The following is a 24,336-nucleotide window of genomic DNA, read 5'->3' as shown; positions in this document are numbered from 1 at the left end:
ACAATTATTTTCAACAAACAATTACTGTTTTGATTAATTGCTTAAGGTGATTTTTCTGCTCATAAAATGTCATGAAAAAGGCACAGTATCCCAATTTCCCATCAAACTGAGTAAAACAGCCAATCCTCAGATTTGAGAAACTGAAACAAGTTTTGCTTCATAAGCAACGATTAATTGACTTTCCCTACTTTGTTTGTCAAAGTTACTCTTTTTCTCTCTCAAACGCACACACGCATACAAGCTGCAAATATTTTCATGCATGCACACACAACATTGATTGAGCCTTAACCTATTGTATGAAAAAGGATGCAGTGTTATCTGGTTATGTAATGCCTAATGCATTTTAAAATTATTCAAATGATTTAAACCAGCCTAAACAATCCTTAACCAGCAGGATTTATCTCTCTGCCCTACATGATCAAAACAGACCTATTAGATGGAAAACCATCCAATCTGGCGACATTGACACAATCACGGTGTGCCAGATTCCATCATCGTCATTATTATAAGAAATCCAAATGCTGATTGGTCTTTGCCTTGACTGCGGGGATTGATTCTTTCTCACGTCCGGCTGTTAATCCGTATTCTGCTGAAGACGCTGATCCTTCACAGACACAAACACGCAACATGTAGCTGCATCTGACAGTTTATTACCATTTGGGCAAGTGGTAGAGAAAGGGTTAATCTGTCAATAACTGGCTGCTTTGTGAAGCAAAACTCAATATTCTGGGTGATAATTTGATACATGCACATACAAACTGATCCCCAGTTACAATTATTGAATGCAGGCAAGCACATATGCTGTCTACGAATGGAGGTAGTGCCTGCAATGCTAATGGTTGTATGTAGTCTGAGTGGAAGTCATGTAAACACAGAAAAATTGTGTCAGATGAAACTGTTAGGAGAATCTTTTCTGTTACGGAGATGCAGCATAATCCTGCCCTATAAAAGACCAACCCAGACACACTGTGTTCTGGTTAACATTTGCAGGCAAGCAGGAAACACTTGCTCTCATTTTATATCAACCGCCTTCAACTGCACTGCTGCCTTTTTCTAGCCACATACCTCATATCCTCTCCACCACATAAAAGGGAATCCCACTGGATTGACTCATATCACAGTAAATGGGAGAGAGTAAATGACATCATATAGAGGTTGGGTCATCTGTGCAGTGAGTCTTGGCCTTATTGTGACACTAGTGCAGTGCCCGTTCAAAATGTGCCTGTTGCCAACAGGCCGATTGCTTGGCCTCCAGTATAAATGTTTCAGTGCATATAAAAATCAATACTGTTGATGTGAGGTGTGAATGAGTATATACACCAATGACATGAAAGAAACTAACATTCTAGTATATACAGATGCTACGTACTGCAATAGTGAATCTTTTCTCATTTCACGTATAATGAGGGCTGCATTTAAAAATAAAACACGCAACAGAGCTTTTGAAAAAATGTGCATTAAAATAAAGTGGATTGATCACATTGGGCTCTTAGATTGTTTATTTTCTGGAGCTTCAGTTTGGATCATTTGAGTGGGTATATTTGCTCAAAAGATCTGTGCTCATATGACACATACTAGTTTTGAATTGCACTTGGGAAGTAGCCTATACAAAGAGTCTGTCTATTCTTGATTAAAAGCTGTGTTTTTGCTATCTACTTTTCATTTTTTAGAGCATGCCATGTGAGAAAACTTTTCTCAGGCTGAGCTGATACTAAACGGTAATGTGAAATTACCGCAGACCACTGATTAGTCAGTCATTTATTTCACTCACAGGCTTTCTGTTTCAGAGAAAGCTTTCCACAGCTCCCTCTCTTCGCTCTGCCTCTCTCTCTTTCTTTTCAATTCAATGGGCTTTATTGGCATGAAAGTTTTGAGAACAATGTTAATATTTATATTAATTATATATATAAACAGTATATCCTACGCATGTATGTGTGTGTGTGTGTATGTGAATGCATGAGTGCGCTGTGTGTGTCTAGGTCATTGACTGTCCCTCAGGTTGTGGCACATTGATACATATTGTGCAGCAAGATATGCCTTGTCTCCTCCTTGGAGTATTTTTTAATATTGAGAGGTCATTAAGCTCTTTGAAATCTGAAATTACAGAGTTGAACTTGTTAAAGTAAATGTTCCTTATTTCTTTAAATGCTTTACAATGTAGGAGGAAGTAGTGGTCTCTCTCCCTCTTACACATGCGCTGCCATACTTGAAGCTCAGCATTCACACATGAGGAAAATACAACAAAGATTTTTCCTGCTGTTCTTTACATTTACTGCTGCATTAGTTGGATTTAATTAATGGCTGAAAAGGAGAAATGAAGAGGATTAAAATGAAACAGAAACGAAGATCATCTGTCAGCACAATAAACCACCTGCTGAGTGTTTGATGGCTGCTTATTTGTGCTTTAGAACATAACTGCCATGAAACAATCAGAAAATAACGTTGTATTTCTGTCATTCAACGGGTTTTTCTCCCTCCGTTCTCTCCCTGTCTCTCTGTCGCTCGATTGTGTTCTCAGCTCACTCGCTCTCTTTTTCTCCTGTTTCTTCAAGTTTTTTGAGTCAGGAAGCCAACAACAAAGCCTAACTTTTAACGTTATCAAACCAAACGAACAGAGATATCCTCCCATCATATGTCTCATGGCAGGGTTGTACAGCTCTGATCATGACATGCGAGAGCCCAGAAGCCCCGCCCTCCTACTGCAGAGCAGAGCGGCTTGCTGACTGCTTGTTTATTCAAAGTTAATATTAATCATGTCACATGTCCAAATTACACCACATTGCACTTCCTTGGGTCCCCAGCAATGCACCTATCAAGTGTGAAGTTGATCAGATGAATGGTTCTCGAGATGCGTGAAGGACATACATACCCTTTAGTAGAGAAGTACTGTACATGCAGTACCAATCAAAAGTTTGGACACATTTTCTCATTCAATAGAATGGGAAGGTGTGGGAAGGTACATCCCATTGAGTCATATGAATGTTGTTGGGATTGGTTTACAGGTTGTTGCTGAGGTCAATCATATGTGGTGCACTATGTAGTGCTGTGGTGTAGTAGAGGCTCAGTTAGACGTGGGTCAAGCCATATCCATTATCGTAAAAGAGTTTCAGAATACAGGTAAAAGAGGGAAACTGTGAGGGAGAGCTCTCTGATGGATTTCAAAGAAAGAGACAGGCCTTACGCTGTGTTGTTCAGCTTCCTGTTGTTCAGCTATGTCAGGCATTAGATGGAAGTTGCATTACTTTCAGTGTGGGTCTTCTTTTGTCCTCAAGCTGTATTATAGTGTTAAAAATAGATGTGTTATTGAACCGATGTTGGTAGATCCACGGTGTCTGGTGAAACCATGTCTCCAGGGAAAATTCTCATTTTCTCATTATATAGAATTATCGCAGAACAAATAGGAGAGAGCAACACAGAGACATGCTGGTGGGACAGAAGAACCCAACATGATAAATTATTTTACTTGTCAGCTGCAGCCGAGAGCAAGATGCTTCGTGGGACTTCCAATACAGTTGGATTCAACACTATGAAGAGAAGAAGCCGTCTCTGTCATTGTACTGTTGCTTGTCTTTGGATTTCCTTGATGAGACACAAAGCAAGTCGATACACAGCAAGAGGCTATCCTATTAGGCAAAATAACAGCATTGATTTAAAGATTGTTGCCAGTCAATTGCTGTGTGATCAAAGCATTTCCTTTCCTCTCTGTTTGTCCTTCTCTTTCCCTCCTCTTCTCACCCTCCCCAGCTGAGAGTATTCAAGGCCATCCGAATGTGTTTTTTGAAGGTGAACAAACTCCTGGGGGTCCAGCTTCACAAGCTGAAACGAAGACCGAAGGAGGAGGAGGAGGAGAAGAGGGAGGTCGCAGAGCCAGCGTGACCAGTGTAGAAAGTGAAATGTCGATTTGCTCCATAGGCCAACTGAGCAACACCATTGCTAACAGTGAGTGGGAGGGAAGTTGAGAGACGATTCAGGTCGATGAGGTTTCACAGCTCTTAGTTTGACCTCAGTTTTACCCATGTATCTGCAAACCTGTGTATGTTTCAGTTTCCAGTAGCTGGTGGGGCTCCAAGAGGCTGGACTATGCTCTGTACTGCCCTGATGTGCTGACTGCCTTCCCAACAGTGGCTCTGCCTCACCTTTTTCATGCCTCCTACTGGGAATCCACTGATGTAGCAGCTTTTGTTCTCCGGCAGGTAGGACAGTGTCATTGACAGCCTAATCGTTTCCTCCCCCTTCAAGTTTCAAAAGTATTATCCAAATAAACACTACAAATTTATGTTTTAATTTTTAGAATTTTTTGCAATGGAGGATACTGTATATGAATGTATGTATTGCCTTATGATAAGTATACTTTACCCCAAGCAACCACAGTCAACTAGCATAATTTGAAGGCCCTTTCAGATCAACACAAAATTGTTTGCGGATAATTTGAAATTTAAAGTACTGAGAATGAATGTGTCTGAGTCAAAGGTGGAGAGGTTTTGTAAACAAGTTGCTCTGGGAATAAATGAAACAAAATGACAAAGGACATGGCGTGTGCCCAGTCCCTTGTTCAGAGCATAAGTTTGCGTATGAGCCCTGTCTTCACTTTTGTAACAATTGTGGTTATTTTCAAACACACGGCCTCAAGGTTTGTTTGCATCTTTCACATGTCGTTATAACCAAATGAGAGCAGCAGGAAGCCAAATGCTTTCACTGCCTCATCTATTTTTCACATTAGGAGATGTAAATGGCAAATGGACTGCATTTATATAGCGCCTTTCTAGTCCTCAGACCACTCAAAGCGCTTTACAATACATGTCAACATTCACTCATTCACACACACATTCATACGCTGAAGACAGAGGCTGCCATGCAAGGTGCCGACCTGCTCATCCGGATCTAATCAAAGTTGCTCAGATCCTTACGCTTGCCCATTTTTCCTGTTTCCAACACATCAACTTCAAGAAGGGACTGTTCGCTTGTTGCCCAATATATCCCACCCCTTGACAGGTGCCATTGTAATGAGATAATTAATGTTATTCACATCACCTGTCATCAGTGTAGTTGCCATAATCATCAGACCCATTGTGAGTCAGTACAGCAAGAATACAAACTTTTTACTCTACACAGCAAGAAAACACACATTTATATGTATAGCATATGCACAGGATAGCATTTCATGCACAGGGTATTTGAAAGTACTTCAAATAAGACACAGAGACAACAAAAAATGACTAAAATAAATAGAGGAGAAAGTCAATACAATAAAAAGCTGACAGAATAAAAAATGATTGTGCAGACACATGCCATGTTCTAGATTCTGCGTCCTCTGTAACTTTTCAGGTGGAACAAATACTGTAGTTTGAGGTAGTGAAATGTGACGTTTTATATTCTACTCTCTTGGCATTAATTTTAACCAAATGATATAACTTGTAGAACAGCAGTTACTATTTAATGATGTCCTCGTGCTTCACAAACAACTCTGCATATATATATATATATATATATATATATATATATATATATATATATAAAATGAGATTTACTTATACATTTTGAACATAAATATTGTTAGCTCAAGTCAGAACCCAGTCTTAGATCATGACTTATGGATGTACAGCTGAGAACACACTACACAATGATATGAAGACCAATCTCTACCATATTTTATCCTTGATGAGTGATGGTCAAGATTTTGCAGTGGTCTGCAGAAAAAAGGGAAGGTCACCATTGACAGCTGCACATTTTATCTTGTGTGAAGATGTTTAGGATTAATCTCACGCCTCACCTCACTTCAGCCTGAGGCCAGCGGGAGGCATCACAACTATGTCAAACATGTTTGATTTTATGCCTGGGATCTGAACAAATCTGACCAGGATTTTGTGGTTTGGGCGGGCTATAAATAAATGTAAAAGGGCATGACTGTAAGCTGCAAAGGTCAGCCTTTAAATGTGTGGTGGCAACTCTTTTTACATTTGGGTAGGATTTTAAAGGCCTGCAAATATGTGCTCAACTTAAGTCCCCTCACATTTCCATATTTCTACCATCAACTTTCTTAAGCCATAAGACTGAAGTCACCACCTTAGATGAGAAGAGCCTTATTAGTGCCACAAGTGCATATATTTATAGCACTAAGAGGGAATTAAACTTTATACCTCCATCTACTAACTGAGCTTCCCATGAAAATATCACATCTTTAACAGTAATTAAGTTCATGTGTATTTATGAGTCTGTGATGATCATTTGTTCACTGAATCCTCAGACACCAGACAAGAAAAAGCAGGACCAAAAAAAAAAAAGAAAAGGTATATTTCATCATATCCTATTAAAAAGGCACTGGAACCACTGGCAGTCTTTGAACTTGATCATTAGAAAGCAAAGCTCCGAGGGTAGAAGAAAAGAACAGATTTTTCGCCCAGCTGAACACACAGGAAATAAAAAGTGCTATTGACGCCACCAGGAAGCTAATAAACCCAAAGATCATTATTTTGGTGCAGTGCTTTTCATCTCCACTACATGCCACGTCATATTAGAGGATTGTCATGGAATTTAAGAGCTGCACAGAAAGGCTTAGTGATTTAAAGTAATTTGTTAAAATCGTGTCATTTGCCGTCAGTCCAAGTTCAGTGTCTAAGAGTTTTAAAGGAGCCTCTTTACTGTAGGTGTCACTGTTATGCAGGCAAGTGGACAAGAATGCAGAGACAACAAGCAGGCGACATGAACTGAAGAAAATAATTTTACCAGACTCTGGTTACTGGCAGACGAAGACAAAAACAGAACTGACTTGAAACAAAGAAGTAATCATAGAACAAGACACAGCTGGAGTGATCAGGTACTAAAGGAGGGAAACACAAGGATTGCTTAACAATAAAGACAACAAGGGTGTGGCAGGCAACAAACAGAGCAAGGCAAACAACACTTAAGACTGAACAGGTGTGCAGGGGAAAACAACCTGAGCAGGACTACAGCAACACATGAGAAACACAAGGTTACAAACTGTCAAGATTAAAACCAAAGCGAGGCAGAGATACAACTAAAGAAAACAAGAGCACTAGACTCAAAGGAATAACAATACCAAGCTCAAGCACTACACAAAGAAACACAAATGGAAAATGCAGTTATCACAAACAATCTGTAATCCAGAGCACACTCAAAAAACACACAGAGCAACACCAAAACACCTCAAAACACAAAAAAATCCAGAAACAGAGTCCGTGACATTAGGTTCAAGCCACCCAGTGACTGAGTCAGGAATGATATGCATGACTTCTTTCAAGTAGTGAGTGGTAATTTTCTTCAAGCACTCCATATCATCCCTTAGCCCCTAATCTGTGTCAGTGCTGCTCTTGTCACAAAAGCTTTCCACTAGGATTGTGATTTATGATCCCTAAACATAACAGCAGATTTAATTTCAATGCTTCGGATGGTAAACCTTCCACGTTATTATTGTCTATCCTTCAATGCATCGATGTGCAGAGAGTCCTCAGGTGAGACTAGAGGCATTACCGATAGACAAACGTGTTCTGTCTACTTAATGGAAGGATGTGATTTTGACTGTGTGTTTGCTTGTGTGTGTTTGTCTGCTCTTATATCATGTATATGTTCACAGCTCATGCGATGTGACTGTGTGAAGACCCAGGAAACGGACAATTTGGACTCGGCTCCGTTCTCTCCCTCCAGCCCACGAGAAAAATGGCTCAGAAGGAGGACACATGTCAAACTAAGGGTAATGAATTATTAGGTGGTTTATGTTGTATAAATGTATTTGTGTCTTAGTTTGCTCTGTAGGCTGACAGAAATGTGAATTTAATTTAATTTCAAACTTTCTGTGGACACATTCATGGATATTTTTATTTTATTTTATTTACAAGATGTTATTCAACCTGGAATATTTTCTCCAAGGTGCCTCTCATTCTCAGAAATACACCCACCTTTGCAAACACACACACACACACACACACACACACACACACATACACACACAGCAGAAATTGTTTTTCAAACTGCGCCTGTCACAACGGCTTTCATGGCATTCATTCAAACTAAAAATACAGTTGTCATTAACTGCTGAGATTGTAGCACTTTAGCGCTGTGGTCTGCATGAATGGTCTGTGGCCTGAATTTCTTAAAATACTCCCACACTTTCACCTTGAAGCACTGAAGCATGCAGACACACAATTACTTGATGCTTCTGAGCCCTGTAGATCTGGACAATCAAGGTCACTTTGCTATCTGCTGAACGCGCCTTTTATCTGCTATTTTCTAAAGACAAGAGTTTAGTGACTGCTTGCTTTTCATGAGAGCTATGAATAGAGCTGTGTAACCAGAGTACCATGGAAACATACTGTATATCTATATTTGAGTCTTTGGAAGTTGTTTTTTTTCTCAGTGTCATCTTCTTCATGCCTCACCTTGGCCAAGTGATGTATCTCTGACATAAGTGCTTAAAGAAAAGCAGCTCTGAGAAGTTACCCCTGTCCTGAATACCATTCAGTATGTGCAGATTTAGAGCTGCTCCGTGCAGATCCAATCTGGGCACAGCCAGCTCATCTGCTGCAGAGTGATACTATTCAGAGAGGCTTGGTATCTATTTCTGATCTTCCTCTTCTTGGTAAGAGGTCTTTGTCACAGCTGGAGGGGGACCACTAGTGTGGCTGTTTTTTCTTGTACGTGTTGCTCCTTCGCAGTCAGGGGTCTGACTGTCTCCGATTCATTTCTTCCACGCTTTTGAGTGGATGGTGAGACACATGTTGCTTTTTTGTTTTCAGATATGACTGAAAAGAGAGTTCCAAGTGAACTGTGTCGAGGACATTTAGCTAGATATTAAAGACTGTCAGGCCTCCTCAAACCTCAAAATGATAGACTATAACGCTGTATGTTCTGTGTTTGCGTGTGAACATGCATATATGTATATATTGCTTACTCTTCATGCTTGCCATCAATGGATCAGTAAGTGAAACCTCATGCTGGCAAATAATTAATTGTTGACAAAGCTAACGCAGGATAACAGCTGGAAATGTTGAACTTCCTTGTTAGATGTCACATCCTTTAAATCAATTATCATTAGTTGGTGTGGTGAAACAGTAAAATGTAACTGCAACACGGATCACATTAGCACTTAACAATATTTGTTATGTGCAGATGCTTCATTATCTTTCAGTTGAGTGCAGTCAATAAACAGCAGAGCAGAGTATTTTCAAGTAAACAAAATGCCATTGCAGCCTCTCCCTCCTGATGAAATCAACAAATAAAGGTGTGAATAACAATAACATTTATTGTTATTGCAGTACTTGAGTTGCATTTGTTAACTCTTGAGATCGTACCTTTTGTTATAATAGCATTATTTTACTTTATTTTATATGTACATTAAGTATTTTGTTCAGTTAAAAAGTACAAATTAAAAAAACTCTTCATACTCTAGGCATAAATCCTGCACAAGCTTGTAGCACATGATGGTCTTTATCATACAATCTACAGAGTAACAACCACATTTCAAGGAAAAACGCAGGGTGTGGAAAAAGAACATGTATGCTGAGCAACATCTCCCTGGGTAATGTAAAGGTTACAGAAATGGTGGAGAAGCTGGTAGGAAAATTAAGGTTTCTTTCATGTTGGTCCACAGCAGAATCTGAGAATTGTACATTAGGCTGCCGGTAATATGCCGTTAAAATGCAACCATGTCCGTAAGAAGAGATTTAGGGATTAGTGTTTCTCTGCTGGCTCACTCAGAGGTACTCACTGAATGGTGCAATAAGGAGAAAAGAACAACATAAGGAAGCTAAATAGAGAGTTAAAACTGTTTTCTGTAAGGTCTCACAGTGTATACCTTAGAAACATTTTGCTGGGCAGTGGAATTTGAAAATGCAATACATCAAAGCAGGGAAAGCTTAAGCCACCATCCCTCCTGTTGTTTAGTAATGTATGTCTTACAGGCTGGTAAATATCGGTCATGCAAGGACACCCGTGGTGATTTTTAATAGAGTCTCAGTAGTCCAGGCACATACGCAAATCCTTTTATAGTCACGTGTTCTACATATATCTAATGTCCACATTTGTGATGGTCCAACATTTGGTGCTCACTTTATCTGCTGCATCCTCATTGCTACTGTCCACCGCTGCCTGCTTTTAGCATTTTAACTCCCCATATATGCCCAGCCTCCTCCTGTGTTTGCATTTAGTTACTCTTGAGAAAAATATTTGCCTCTTTAGCTGCTGAATGTTCTATTATGTTCATTAGCTGGTGGCTAACTTTGTCATTGTCACTTTGTCATAAAGACTTCCTGCTGCATCTGGACCATCTGCAACCCTTTAACATTACAATTTGATCCATTGTTGGCAGATTTAAATTTTTGTTCATATTTGTCAAATGTTGTGTATCTCAGGCTCTGTTGGGAGCTCATGGACAGTCTGTGTCAAACTAGCTCTGATTCTAGCATGCAGTTTAAACCTTGACCTTGTGATCATTATGTGTGACAAAATGCTCGCAACTCAAAGTCCTGCTTTCTCCTTCATCTCAAGGTCTTCATCAATGAATGCTAAAAGCTATTCCAGAGCATCACTTGAGCAGCAATAAAATGTGTCTTGACTAAACTGTGCTTTATGCTACTTTTTGTCACGTACCCTAGAACGTAACTGGCAACCACAGGGTGAATGATGTCATTGCCACCGAGGATGGACCGCAGACTCTGGTTGGTCGCTTCATGTATGGCCCCTTGGACATGGTGACCCTAACTGGAGAAAAGGTAAAAAGCAACAACACCATTGCTTATTGTTCTCAATCTAATCTACTAGTATACTGTATGTCTGTGTATCAAACACTTATGGTACATTTATCTCTGTCTGTTGACCCGTCTTAGGTGGACATCCTGCTGATGACACAACCCCAGTCTGGCCGCTGGGTGCACTTTGACACAGAGGTGACCAACAGCAGCGGCAGAGTCACATATACCATACCCAAGAGCAAGAAGCTGGGCCTGGGAGTCTATCCGATTAAAATGGTGGTCAAGTAAGGATCCATGTAGCATGCCCTTCACAGAGTCCTGTATTATCAAATAAAATGTAGCAATACATAGAAAAAGGAGAGAATTATTGAATTATGTCAATGCCCTTCCTACTTGAGCTTCAAGCTAGAGAGTGCAGTATAAAGGCCGGCCTTTTACGGAGTAACAACCATGTGTAGCGACAGCAGTTTCTCATGATATCTTTCTCTCGTTCTATCTCTCCTCCCTCACTCTATTTATCCCAAGGGGGGATCAAACAAGTGCTGAGGCCTACCTGACTGTGTTGCCGCGAGGCATGGAGTGTGTGGTCTTCAGCATCGACGGCTCTTTCGCTGCCAGTGTGTCAATCATGGGCAGTGACCCAAAGGTCCGCCCTGGAGCTGTTGATGTCGTCAGGTCAGTCTCTGAATGAATGTGTGTGTGTGAATGTGTGTGTAGGCCAGAGTGTTTGTGCATATGTGTGTGTGTGTGTGTGTGTGTGTGTGTGTGTAAATGAAATTCACGTCTCGAGGGATTAAAAAAAAGATTCAGAAGGAATCAGAAGATAGTGTGTCAGCTTATGTGCGCATCAGATTTTTTAAGGATTTAAATGTGTCCTTTCTGTGATATTGCGACAACTGACAAAAGAATAACTTTGAAACGTGTTTGATGTTGTGTTACTGCATGCAGGCACTGGCAGGACTTGGGATATCTGATCATCTACATCACAGGCCGTCCTGATATGCAGAAGCAGCGTGTGGTATCTTGGCTGTCACAGCACAATTTTCCCCACGGGATGATCTTTTTTTCTGAAGGCCTGGTGCATGATCCGCTGCGACAAAAGACCATCTTCCTCAGGAATCTCATACAGGAGGTACACTTTACATACATACCATCTGACATTAAGTGGGCAGTTAATCTTTCTTATAAAGCATGTGAAACATTTTGTTCTCTGCCCTGCAGTGAGCTCTCCACTCGTTTCCTCTGCATCACTCTTTTTCAAGCTCACAGTGTTGTAGCCTTGGGTTGTGCTGCATCGAAATGCCGCTCACATCTTGAACCGATTATTTCCTCTCTCACCAGTGTCACATTAAGATCAACTCTGCTTATGGCTCCATGAAGGACATCTCTGTTTACAACATGCTCGGCCTCAGCCCCTCACAGATTTATATTGTTGGCAGACCTTCGAAGAAGTACCAAAGCCAGTGCCAGGTAGGTTTTATCTGTGTCTTTCATGTCTTCCTTTAATAGCTTTTCATTGTGTTTCTGTCTGTTTATTTCAGTTAAAGAGTTTCAGTTTTCCTCTTGGTTGTTCTTACTTACCTTAATCTTTTTACTGCTTCCTTTTCTCTGTGTGGTATGGTAGTTCCTGAGCGAGGGATACGCAGCGCACCTCTCAACCCTTCAATTTGGGCACAGAGCCAGACCCAAGAAATCCCCTTCAGTTCGTATGGTCTTAAGGAAAGGCTCATTTGGTCTCTCAGCGAAGCCTGACTTCCTGTGTAAGCGCACCCACCTGCGCAGGACCATGTCTGTCCAACAACCTGACCCGCCATGCACTCCAAACCCCAAGCCTGAGCGAGCCCAGAGTCAGCCGGAGTCAGATAAAGACCACGGGGGAGGAGGAGGTGGAGGAGGAGGTGGACAAGGCGTGTGGGGACGGGCCTCCATACATCGTGGAGACACCACTCCCTGACGTCAAAAAAGTGATGGAAAGATTGCAGGAGGACAGAAGAGAACAAAGGGGTCTTAGTATCCAAGGCCAAGGTTAGATCTTACACTTTTAAATTTTTATTATTTTTTTTTATAATTTGGGTCTTATTTTTGTAGGTTTGCCAAGTGTTTTTAGCTGTACTCCCTAAATGAATTTCTGAGACATGGGAATGCAGCTACATTGCTAAAAATAATTCAGAAACTGCAAAAAACAGAAGCAATCAGACTAATATAGAGATTGAGAAAACAAAGGTGAATGGTAAAAATTATTACCCAAACTGTCCATAGATCACAGAACAAGTTCTTGAGATTAAACGTCACTTTCAGTTTTACCTCCAAATAATGTGGTTTAATCTTGCTGAGCAGGTGTTTGTTGACAACCTGTCTGAACGTCTGAATGCTGTCAGACTCATTGTCTTGGTGAGTATAACGTTATCATAAATGATAGAAATGATGACCAAAACCACAAAGTTAAGACCCAAGTTATAAGTTTAACCTTTAAGATCAGCTTTACTTGCAAATTTTACTTGCAAAACTCTGTGCACCATGTTTGATGTCACTACTCTGACTTCTGTTACTAATACTGTTGTTTTGATAGGACACATCAGTGGAAGGCTAAAACCAAATGCTGAAATGGCCCAATGAAGCAAATTATTTGGATTTGTATAAAACTGATTGGTGGTTTGCCAGATGGTGTTCATTATAGACAGAGGGATAAAGAACACTGTAGATGCACATATAAACAAATTGGTTACATTTTGAAAATGCCAGAACACAAATACTGTCAAAACCCACCAATTAGTTTCTTGATTTATACCAGTGTGGGACCAAAATAGGGATGAAATGAGTAAACATCAATGAAATGGTGATATCTGAGTGCGCTCCAGACATTTTTTGCACAAAAGGGGGAAAAAAGCACCTATGTTGTGCAAAGCAAACACCTTTACCTCCTGTTCTGATCGTGCAGCAGCTTCCTCAAACAGCCTCTGATCAGACACTAATAAAGACCATCAAAGTGCTTAAGATTGTCACAGTACGCCTCCTCATATTGCAGATTAAAGTTTTATTGTTTCCCACACTGTCGCATTAACGACAGCAAACAGTAATACACTATTAATAAATCCTTGTTGAATAATGTAGCCTTTCACCTTTTACTTCACTGCATTGTCTGTTAAACCAGTAAGAGCTTGAGGCTCCACAAAGCATCGACGCAAACACAGATTGATTTTGCTCGCTACTGTTCAGTTCCGGCAAAGTCAATAAACGTCTAACTTGATTAGATTTTGTTCTTTGGTGTACCTGATACATTAGTGTCTCCACACTTTCAGTTGCATTATGGTTTTTTATAAATAAGATTAAATTAAAATGAAAATAAGATGGAAAGGAACAATGAAAAAAGCAAAGAAGGAAGGAGAGAAAAAAAAGTAACAAACAATGAGTGATCTTTCTCGATGCTGACAAGTACATTTTCCTGTGGCGACCTGAGTGAAAAATTTTATTATTTCAGCAGCTCCCCAGGACAACCATGATTATGATTATACAAGTACTGATGCTTGAAGCCCACTAATTTCTAGTGTTGGAAATATTGTCTATGCAATTATTGAGACTGAATCTGTGTCATTCTGAGAGCTTGTAGGAATAAATATGCTGATACAGAACACACAAACACTAATCAGTGTGTTATCATTGTCTCTAAAGTGGTAGACTTAATTCATTTTCCTCTCTCATATTTGCAGTGTCACCTCTATCTACTGTACATGCACATCGGATCCTCAGCTGATGTCCCTCACAGCTCACCTTTATCTCCTGCTTGGCCCTCTACACTTTACCTGTTCAGCCCTTTTTCACGACCTGCCCAGCGGATAATGCCCCTTAGTCTTTGTGCCTGAAATTTTAAGCCGGGGGATGCCAATGATTTTTGCAAATGTCTGTGTCAAGCTCATATTGTGTCTATTGTAAAATCAGAAGAATGTACTTCACATAGTAAATACACACATATTCATGCACACACACACACATACACACATGCTTCAAAGGATAAAAATGTAGCGACAGTGTAGTGACCTGTTGAGACTTTATCCCAGCCCGAGCAACAGATTTCCAGATGCTGCACCACACACACTCTGGTCCTGTACAGACGGCTGTGCTGACAGGTGGTCATGTTGACTGACTCCTGTGATAAACCTCCAACGTTGTAAATACCCTACACACATCATCATCCCAGTGTGGGCCTCTGGAAACAGAAGCACTGTGACATTTAGGTTCAATCTATACACGAGCTCTGCAATCTGGAGCCCGATCAGCCGACCTGGCCCAACACCGGTTTCTGCCCCTCCATTTCACTCCCACTGTTAGATGTCTCCCTCACATTGTGGCTGGCTTGCTACGCCTCCCTCTGCCTCTCCTCAGCCAGTCAGGCAGAACACGCCTCACGACAGCCACCTCAGACTGGGTCCACAACTACTGTTGCGCCGTGGTGTGCACGGCTCAACCCCTGAGGTCACATTTGCACTATCGAGGTACATTGCAGTGGCTCTCGATTCAGTTGCATTTGTGTTTTGTTGTATTTGTAGATTTTGTTTTTTTCCTGCAGATTGTGTGCTGTTGCTGCCTGTTGGGTACTGTGACTACTGGAGGATTAAAAACAAATAGTTTGTAGGACAGTGTTGATACAACTGAAATAAATGTTTACAGATTGATAGACACAGTTGTAAAATGTAATCAGAACTTGTTTATCTACATAATTGAAATGACAGTTTCATTAATATTGGAATGGTAGCTTAGTTGCTTGGTAGTTGCAGTGGCTTGCAGGATATTGTACATTGGACCCTATGCCAGTTGAAATTCCACTAGGGTGCCCTTGCATCCATTTATTACAGCTGCACTGGAACCAATAGATTTGTGATGAAATCTGATGCCGTCTTGTGCACTTGAGGTTGAATTGAGTCTTACTGTGGCCATGTTAAAACTCTGTGCAAGTCAAACATATTTTTCTATGAGGAAATATTGTAAATAGAAATATTTTCAATGTATGTTTTTGAACCTTTTGTTGTTTGACTTGTTGAACGGTTAATTTTTGCCTTAAATCGTATTTGATGTTGTGTAGAGATACAAAATTATTTTATTTGTTTGACCAAAGCATATGAGTTTTACTGTTCTTCACAACAAAGTGCATTTTATAGTTGATATTTTGCTTTGACATGTTTTAGATACTGTATGTGTGTGTGTGTGTGTGTGTGTGTGTGTGTGTGTGCGTGCGTGTGCGTGTGAGTGTCTTGGTGTTTGTTGTGGAGTTGTATTTCCTGTGAACATGAAGACAGCAGAGGACACAGCGAGGCTGATGTTAATATACCTGCGTGTTCTCACTGCAGCTCAACTACTGCCGGCTTTTCAAACTGAACATGTGTTTTTATAGGTTTGGATTGAAGTAATGTGTCGAAGGATTACTTAGTCAAAGTTTTTATAACTGCTATGAAAGAAAAGGGGCTTATGAGTTCTTAGGGTGTATTGATTTAACTGAAAACCTGCATAGAGGAGTGGAGCATGCAAGCCAGGAGGGAGCTATCTTTAACTCTTTTTCTTTCCCCTCCTGTACACCATAGGTGTTCCAGTAATTAGCTATTTGATTACTACCAAGTATGTATGACTCCCTGTAGTGCCGCCCCTGTAATTGCAGTGCACCAATTAGCATTCCTTGGTAATTGTATACTATTGTAAAAACAATATTAAAATACTTAACTTGATTTTTGTTCTGCATTTAGATTGTTAATACTGAAACATTGTTATCCAAGCAACAAGATGATCATTCCCATCAGTGTAAACACAATAATCAAAGTGACTCCATCAGTCTGTATAACGCGTAGTGATATTTTTCTGCCATGATGATGCACTGGAAGAGTGAACTATTTAAGCTGGGCAGTATTTCATTACCACAGTGTTAGTAAATGGCAAATAATAATGATCTAATGGTTAAATGGTGATTGTTCTGGGCATGTTAATTATTTGATATTGTCAAGTTATGACTATCAGTTGTTTGTGGTACACTTAACCAACAGTAGAATAGTTATTTGTTAGTAAGTGGTGAATATTAATATGTGGACATGAAGTCGACCACAACATGTTGAGTAAAATCTGATTCAGTTCTCAAAGTTTATGCTAAAAATACTCTTACTTTTACTTCCTTTACTGGGATTAATGGAAACTGACAAAGCATATAAATACATATCAGTTTCATTTTAGTCTGAGAACACCATGATATATTGTTTAATGTATAAATCTACTGTATTTACTGAGAGATTGAAGTGTTATGCAATTGTTGTCTTCAAATAAATATGATTAACCAGTCAATAAATACAAATTAATGTTGCCAAATGATTAGTATCCAAGCACCAAATCATGATTTAACTATTGGGTATGATCTAATTTGCCATTTATTAACACTTCTTATGACTTATAATGTAAGCTTTATAACATGGTGTGACCGTTTATTTGTTTTTTAAAATTGTTTATTTGTTTTTATTTTTGTGGTCTTATGAGTATTTTTTCAATTGCCTTTTGACCAATGAGGAAACAACACCTGCTTTCCCTGCAAAGATAATTGTTTTGTACAGAACTCCTGTGTTGATGAACATGTTATTGTGTTTATTGGACTCAGTCCGTCTTTCATTGCATAAATAAAGATATTTCACAGTTGAAGAATTTAGTTTTGCTCTAGGAGCATCTTATTATTCTGACCCACATGCTCCTCATCTGCAGAGACGGAAGCTGAATCACCTGTGATAAGCTTTTTTTTTTTTTACTTCAAGGACAGGATTTTTACTGTAGGGCATCAGACTTGACTGCGATATCCTCTTATTTATATTTTTATGGCTTACTGGGTTGTAAAGTCAAAGAAGTCTTAGAAATCTCATTCCAACTTTCCTTTTTTCCCTTTCTTTCATTCACCTACTAAACCATCTGATCTATAAATCAGCTGGTTTAACTTCACACTGATAGATTATAGACATTAGGGAGACTGTGCTGTTGCAGCCACAGCTGGCCTTATTCTGCCTCACAGAATCATCATAGCAGCACTTATGCGTTGCCAACAGGCTACAAACCACCGCTGAATGCTGGAAATCAAACACATCCTCCATTCATGGCTCAGTGCTACACCAGACTACAAAATATAAAAGAGACATCATTTTCAGGCATGCACAAATCTAGGCTGCTGTAATATATTAATTAGAATTGATTAGATAATTTGGTCAACTGCAGTTTGTAGTGACACGAGTGAACTTTCATGTTCAAGTGGACGAGACGTTCTTAAAAGTGTTCAGAAACAAGACTAGTCTACAGCCATGCTGGCTCTGTGAGGCTATGTGTAGGCTCAGTGATGCTTTGACCAAAATGCTAATGTCAGCATGCTAACATGCTCACAATGACAGTGTTAACATGCTGATGTTGGCAGGTATAATGTTAACCATGTTCACTGTCTTAGTTTTGCGTGTTAGCATTCTGACACATGCTGATTAGCACTAACCTCAACGTACAGCAGAGGCTGATGGGAATACCAGTTTTGCAGGTATTTGGTCATAAACCAAAGCACTGACATTTGGTTTAAGTCGAGGGATCACCAAAGTTATTACAATTCATCCTAAAGGGGGACATGAGTGTGTGTACCCAATTTCATGGCGATCCATCCAATAATGGTTGAGGCATTTTACTCAAAATGTCAACACAAAGTCAGGGGATCACAAAAAGTCAGTATGATTCATTGTCTGGAAACCATGAATGACAGTACAAAATTTATTGTTGTTCAGATATTTCAGTCAGGCCAACCAAAAAAACGACATTTGCTATCCTGACACAACCACTAGTGTGATTAAAAGTAAAAATATGAACAAATAGACTTTCATGAGAACTGAGCAAACTCCATCTGCTGATGATGAAGATCATGCAATATGATCAAATATTCTAGAACAGCTACTAAATGGACCTTGTGGTGAGATTATTTTGTCAACTGCTTTTATTTGTTATAAACCCACGTAGTGACTATAATGTAAGAATATGACAACAACCTTTTAGCTGCTCAGTCAAAAGTATGCAGTGGTTGAGTTAGAGGTAGATCATTATATAAAACACAGAAGTGTCAGTAAAATGGAGATTACTCACCTGTTGAGCATGTAGCTGTTTAAATTGTCCACATTTTTCTAGAAATGTGCCATTTAACAGATCACTGAGCAGATCCTTAAAATAGAACATATTTTGTCAAATTGATGAATTACTTTGATCCCAGTGGAGGTGACGAGGACAATGACCTCTGTCTTGGATCTGTATAAAGTGTTTTATCTCACCCCAGGCAACTGCTATAATGAGTTGGAGCTGTGATCCTCTAAGCCACATTTAAACATCATTAGTAACATAGGGTCTGGGAAAACAAGCAATAAATTGCTTCCTTGCAAAAGGAAGGGCTGCTGCGTGGTTTCTTATACTGCAAGCTTCATGATTCATGTGAATGATAGTCAAAGTCAGCCATAATGAAAGCTTTGATTCAAATGATTAAAACTTAGCAATCGTTCCTGGCTCACAGTGCTCTTAATTTGTGTCTCTATTCTTGCTGTTGTTTAAATGTTTAAACAGTTTAAATGCACTTTCTTTCTTTTTTCTCTAGTAATTTGTTTTTTCCCCAAAGTCACTTCAGCTGATCAATATTTTGAATCAAGGTAATTTTCCTTTGAGACTCTTTAGTAAGAGTGCAATACTGCTACTTCACTAATCAGCTAGGTGCTCAAGTAATGAGAGCCAGAGAACGAAAACATGAAAAAAAAATAGCTTTATTCAACCAATGCTTTTTTTTTTTTTTCACTATTTGTCATTTGTGTTGATAGCAAAGGCAAATAAATATCTCACACTTCACAAAACAGACTCTGAGGCCAGAATATCTTTTGGTTGAAGTTCAGAACATCAGTTTCAGAACATTGCATGATCTGCATCAGCAGCAGGAGTTTAAAAGGTCCTTAAAGTGCTTAGAAAAAAATAAAAATTAAATTCTGTCACAGCTGGGCAAACTCCCAAACCTGCTGATGGAAACCATGTGATATAATCGAAAGCTCCAGAAAAAGCTACTAAATGGAGCTCGTGGTGAGATTGATTTGTCAATTGATCTTTGTTTTTTGGATCACTGCATTGTCACTAATGATTCAACATTTCCCGATTTTGATCCCTAAAGGGCTCTGATTCAATACTTGACACATGGTGATAACTATGGTGATATTATGTACCAGGGATAACTGTGGCACTAAAAGTTTAGTTTAGTTTAGAGTGAAAGAAGGGAGCAGAAACAGTATATTTTATACATGGATTAAGAAATTGTACTTAATGTGGCTCAGTCACATTTGGCTGATACCCAACACTTTATTGCCTGAATCAGAATTTAAACTTTGTAAAACATGTTTATGTCACATACACAATCATGTACTACACACACATGCATTCACATATACACAGTCTGTATAATGTGTTATGTTGTTTTTATCCTAAATTTTGTTTGTTTAGTTGTTTTAACCTGCATTTTAAAGCCTAACCAAGGACAGAGCTGCAAATTAGCTTCAGCTATACACAGTATCCAGAATATACTGTACACTCTATACAGTACATCTGTTGCATTGCATCTCCTTATTTAACAATGTTTATCTGTCAATAAACACTGAAACTAATCAATTAATAAGGTCAATATCAGTGCTAATGCTCAGTGGATCAGTGGATCATGCATGATTGTCATACTTGCTTTTATAACGCCATCATCTTCTGAATATATGAGGCTCCTTTTCAGGTCCCATGGCTTGTCTAGAGAAATATTGATGGGCTTAAATTGGGAATCAGTGTTTGCTTTTGATACAGGGATTTAGGATTCAGATGATGTGTTTAAAACCACTTGAGTGGCTTCGTCAGCATTAGTACTACATACTGCATTCTGAGGATCACTGATAACACTTTGCTCACAAGACATGCTACACTATGCTAATATGCTCATGTTAATGAGCATATTTAACATAACACACGTAGGATATGGAGCACTGTTCAAACAGTACAACATAATGCTTACATAAGACAGAAACTGTCATCCTCACGTACCTTGTTTCATGTAGTTTATGCTCTGCAATACAAAACAAGTCTGTTACCTAGCAGCAACTTAACACTTACCATGACCTCCAGCTCTGCTCAACAGCAGCGCCACTGAATCAGCCTTATTGTTATTCCAAAACAGTAGACCGAGCTTTAATTTGTCCTGTGATCTGGTAGGTGATTTCTGGATGCCAGGGCAGCGATGAAGAATGCATTCAAATCTGAATAGATCAACAGTCCAGAACAGCCCAGAGACAGAGAGGAAAAGATACAGAGAGAGATATTTGTTGGAGCCAGCCTGGTTTCTGCACAACAGGAATATCCTCAGATAGTGTAAATAAAACAAGCACAGATTCTTAACCAAAGCGCATTCCTGAGCAAGAAGAGACAGAGATAAGCTTTTGCTCCTCTGGAAAGCTGGCATGAAAACACTTCTACTGTTGAGCTCATACCAGGTTTATTGTCAACATCAAAATATATAAAAATCTGTGTTTTTAAATCTTTTAAAATTGCTTTAGTGTAGTAGTTACTGATTTGTTATAGTAAAAGTAATAATATAGTTTATTGTTTCCATGGTTCCAGATTGCTCTTTGACCTCAGTTGTCTGCAGCCAGGGTGCCACTGCAATAAATAGTTTAGCTGTCTGGTGAAAGTCGAGGAAATGACCTAAGGATGCACTGCAGCAAGATTAAAAATAGGTCTTAAAATTATTCTGCACAGTATTAGCTAGAGGCTTGGTGGCAGGGATGCGTAAAAAATCCTGTTATGTTAGCCTGCACACAGCCTCTGAATTCAGTTCTGGTCACAAGAAATAATAAAGAATTTTGAAACCCGCTATGTTAGAATACTTTCAGGGATTAAAAAAGCAAAAAACAAAAACAAACAAAAAAGAAACAATCTGTTGAGAAAACAATTATCTAAAATGCCCTGAGGAAGAGGGGGTTAGATGCCTGAGCCACATATCACTGCTCACAGTGGCATCAGATGTGACAGGCTATGTAAGTAAGTAAGTAAGTAAGTAAAACTTTATGTATATAGCACCTTTTTTAACCAAGTTACAAATAGCTTTATATCAACACTGGTACAGAAAGAAAAAGAGGACACAAACACAAAGCACATACAATATATATATATATAACACATAACACACATATGAACACAGAAAGCATACAGCAACCAGTCACCACCCAGAGCATACCCTTGAAGTTACCCCCATCAAATGGGAGGGGGGACATTGTTCCAAAGCCTGGGTGCCAGAGCAGCAAAAGTGCAGTCGCCTTTGGTTTTTAGTTTGGCACAAGATATGGCCAAAAGGGTTTTGGTTGGATGACCTAAGTGATTAAAAGAATCTTAAAATTGATCCTGATCTCCACTGGCAGCCAATGCAGTGAGGCTAAAATAGGAGTGATGTGAGATCCACAGCCAGTCCTTGTTAATAGCCTGACTGCTGCATTTTGTACGAGCTGAAGATGTGCCAGGGCAGCAGGAGAAAAGGGCATCGCAGTAGTTGAGATGGGAAAAAATGAAGGCATGAACGATACATTCTAAATCAGAAGCTGACAATAATGGTCTGATTTTTGCAATGTTCCTGAGTTGAAAAAAACAGGATTGAACCAATTTGTTGACATGGTGTTCGAATTTCATTTTAGGGTCAAATATAATGCAAAGATTCCTAGCGTTGGTTTTGACATAGGAGGCAAGTGGGCCAATTCACTGAAAAATGCTATTTGTAGTATTTTCAGAGCCAATAATGAGAAGCTCAGTTTTGTCAGAATTTAGGTGAAGAAAGTTGAGAGAAATCCAGTCCTTTATCTTGGCTAAACAGCTGTGGAGAGTGTCTAGGTTGCTGAAATCTCAAGCTCATCTGGTTTTACTGAAAAATATAGCTGAGTGTCGTCCGCATAACAATGATAGGCTATACAAAAGCGACTGGTTATCCAGCCCAAGGGAGGCATATACAGAGAGAAAGTAGTAGGACTGAGGATTGACCCCTGAGGCACCCCATATAACAGCGGAGTGGATGAGGACACACAGTTACTCATTGAGAATGGAAAACGTCTATTTGACAAATATGACACAAACCACTCTAGAGCTTTCCCTGAGATACTAATGCATGTATTTAGTCGATTAATGAGGATGGAGTGATCAGTGGTATCAAAGACAATGCTCATGTCAAGTAAGACCAAAATGGAGTGTTCCCCCCTATCAGCCTGCACAAGGATGTCATCCTTTACTCTTAACAAAGCAGTTTCAGTACTGTGTTTCTGGCAAAAGTCAGATTTAAATTTATCAAAGATATTATTCCCTTCATCAACTTGAAGAAGCTGCTCAGTGACAAGTTTTTGCAGTACTTTGGAAATGAAAAGTAATTTTGAGATGGGTCTAAAATTGCTCAGAATGGATGGATCAAGGCCATTTTTTTAGAAGGGGCTGGACACTAGCTGTCTTAAATTGATCAGGGGCATAACCATAACCCTTTTAAGAGTTTGGAGAGTAAGATATCAAAATGACAGGAAGGCAGGCAAAGATGAGAAATTGCCTTCATAAGTTTGTTCATGGTAATGGGGGCAAAATGGGTTAGTAAATTTAAAACACTACTAGATGGATTAGAAGCGGAGGATGGAGGCAGTGGGAGCAGGTTGTATAAGCTGATTGATTGTTCTAATTAGAGCCCAGGGATTGTGTTTATTAGTAGCAATTAAGTGTGAGAGGTAAGCTGTTCTTGTATTCTTGATTTTTTGATTGAGGAAAGTCAAAAAATCTTTCATGTGTAGAAACTGAACATTGAGTTTTGTCTTTTTCCATCTGCACTCAGCCCTCCTGCAGTCCTGCTTACAGCTACAGATAGCATCATTTATCCACGGAGATGATTTGGTGGCTACTGCTGACCTGGTCGTAATAGTTGCAATGGCATCTAACACAAAGGAACACAGGTTATTGAAATTATTGACCAGATCATTAATGTTAGAGGGTTGAGTAGGGCTATTATATAAATCAGAGAAAATAGATGGGATCTTTGAGGCAGACTGGTTATTAAACATGCAGGAACATACTGTTCGTTTGTGAATCGGAGAAGTTGCCTGGATGCAGGAGTCAAATAGAATACATTTATTATCAGACACAAGGACAGTCAATGACAAGGAGTATATAGTCTGACCTAGAGTAAATATGAGGCCAAGGCTGTGTCCCTTCATAGCAGAGCTGACATGTCTCACTGCCATCATTAACCAAAGTCATCAATATTTAACTGAACTTAATGGCAGCTCTGGGAAAAGGTGGTTCGGGGCCTTTCCTGCTCCTTGTGTTTAGGGGGTTTATGTGACTTAAAGAACTTAAACCAATCTTTTTTAACACAGAATATTATTCAATGTTTTATCTGATTTGTTTTTTCAGCGTTTGCACTTCATTTTAAATTCACAGCGGTGAATTTAGGCATCTTCTATTTAACTTAGTAGCTGATTAACACAAGATCTGTTTTACTTGAGGTATTGTGAAAGACAAAATGAGAGTGAATAATTGAAGGAGAACCAAATGAATAAACAGCATGAGCCTCCTG

The 24,336-nt window shown here is 39.4% G+C and overlaps 1 protein-coding gene across 2 annotated transcripts in view; it reads left to right on the top strand.

Moving 5' to 3' along the window:
• Positions 1-17,369, top strand: part of pitpnm3 (PITPNM family member 3) — a 98,945-nt gene extending 81,576 nt beyond the window's left edge. For both annotated transcript variants that reach the window (XM_042414859.1, XM_042414860.1), the window contains exons 11-20: positions 3,745-3,939; positions 4,045-4,193; positions 7,592-7,708; positions 10,608-10,724; positions 10,839-10,987; positions 11,229-11,378; positions 11,652-11,835; positions 12,045-12,173; positions 12,328-12,728; positions 14,411-17,369. In XM_042414859.1, the coding sequence (XP_042270793.1) occupies positions 3,745-3,939; positions 4,045-4,193; positions 7,592-7,708; positions 10,608-10,724; positions 10,839-10,987; positions 11,229-11,378; positions 11,652-11,835; positions 12,045-12,173; positions 12,328-12,657 (1,520 nt within the window). In that variant the 3' untranslated portion in view covers positions 12,658-12,728; positions 14,411-17,369. The remainder of the gene's footprint in view (positions 1-3,744; positions 3,940-4,044; positions 4,194-7,591; positions 7,709-10,607; positions 10,725-10,838; positions 10,988-11,228; positions 11,379-11,651; positions 11,836-12,044; positions 12,174-12,327; positions 12,729-14,410) is intronic.
• The last annotated feature ends 6,967 nt before the right edge of the window (positions 17,370-24,336 follow it).

The sequence above is a fragment of the Thunnus maccoyii genome, chromosome 6 (genome assembly GCF_910596095.1).
Source record: "Thunnus maccoyii chromosome 6, fThuMac1.1, whole genome shotgun sequence".
Classification (NCBI taxonomy): domain Eukaryota; kingdom Metazoa; phylum Chordata; class Actinopteri; order Scombriformes; family Scombridae; genus Thunnus; species Thunnus maccoyii.
Note: the sequence above shows the minus strand (reverse complement) of the source record. Positions and strands in the feature narration are given on the sequence as shown.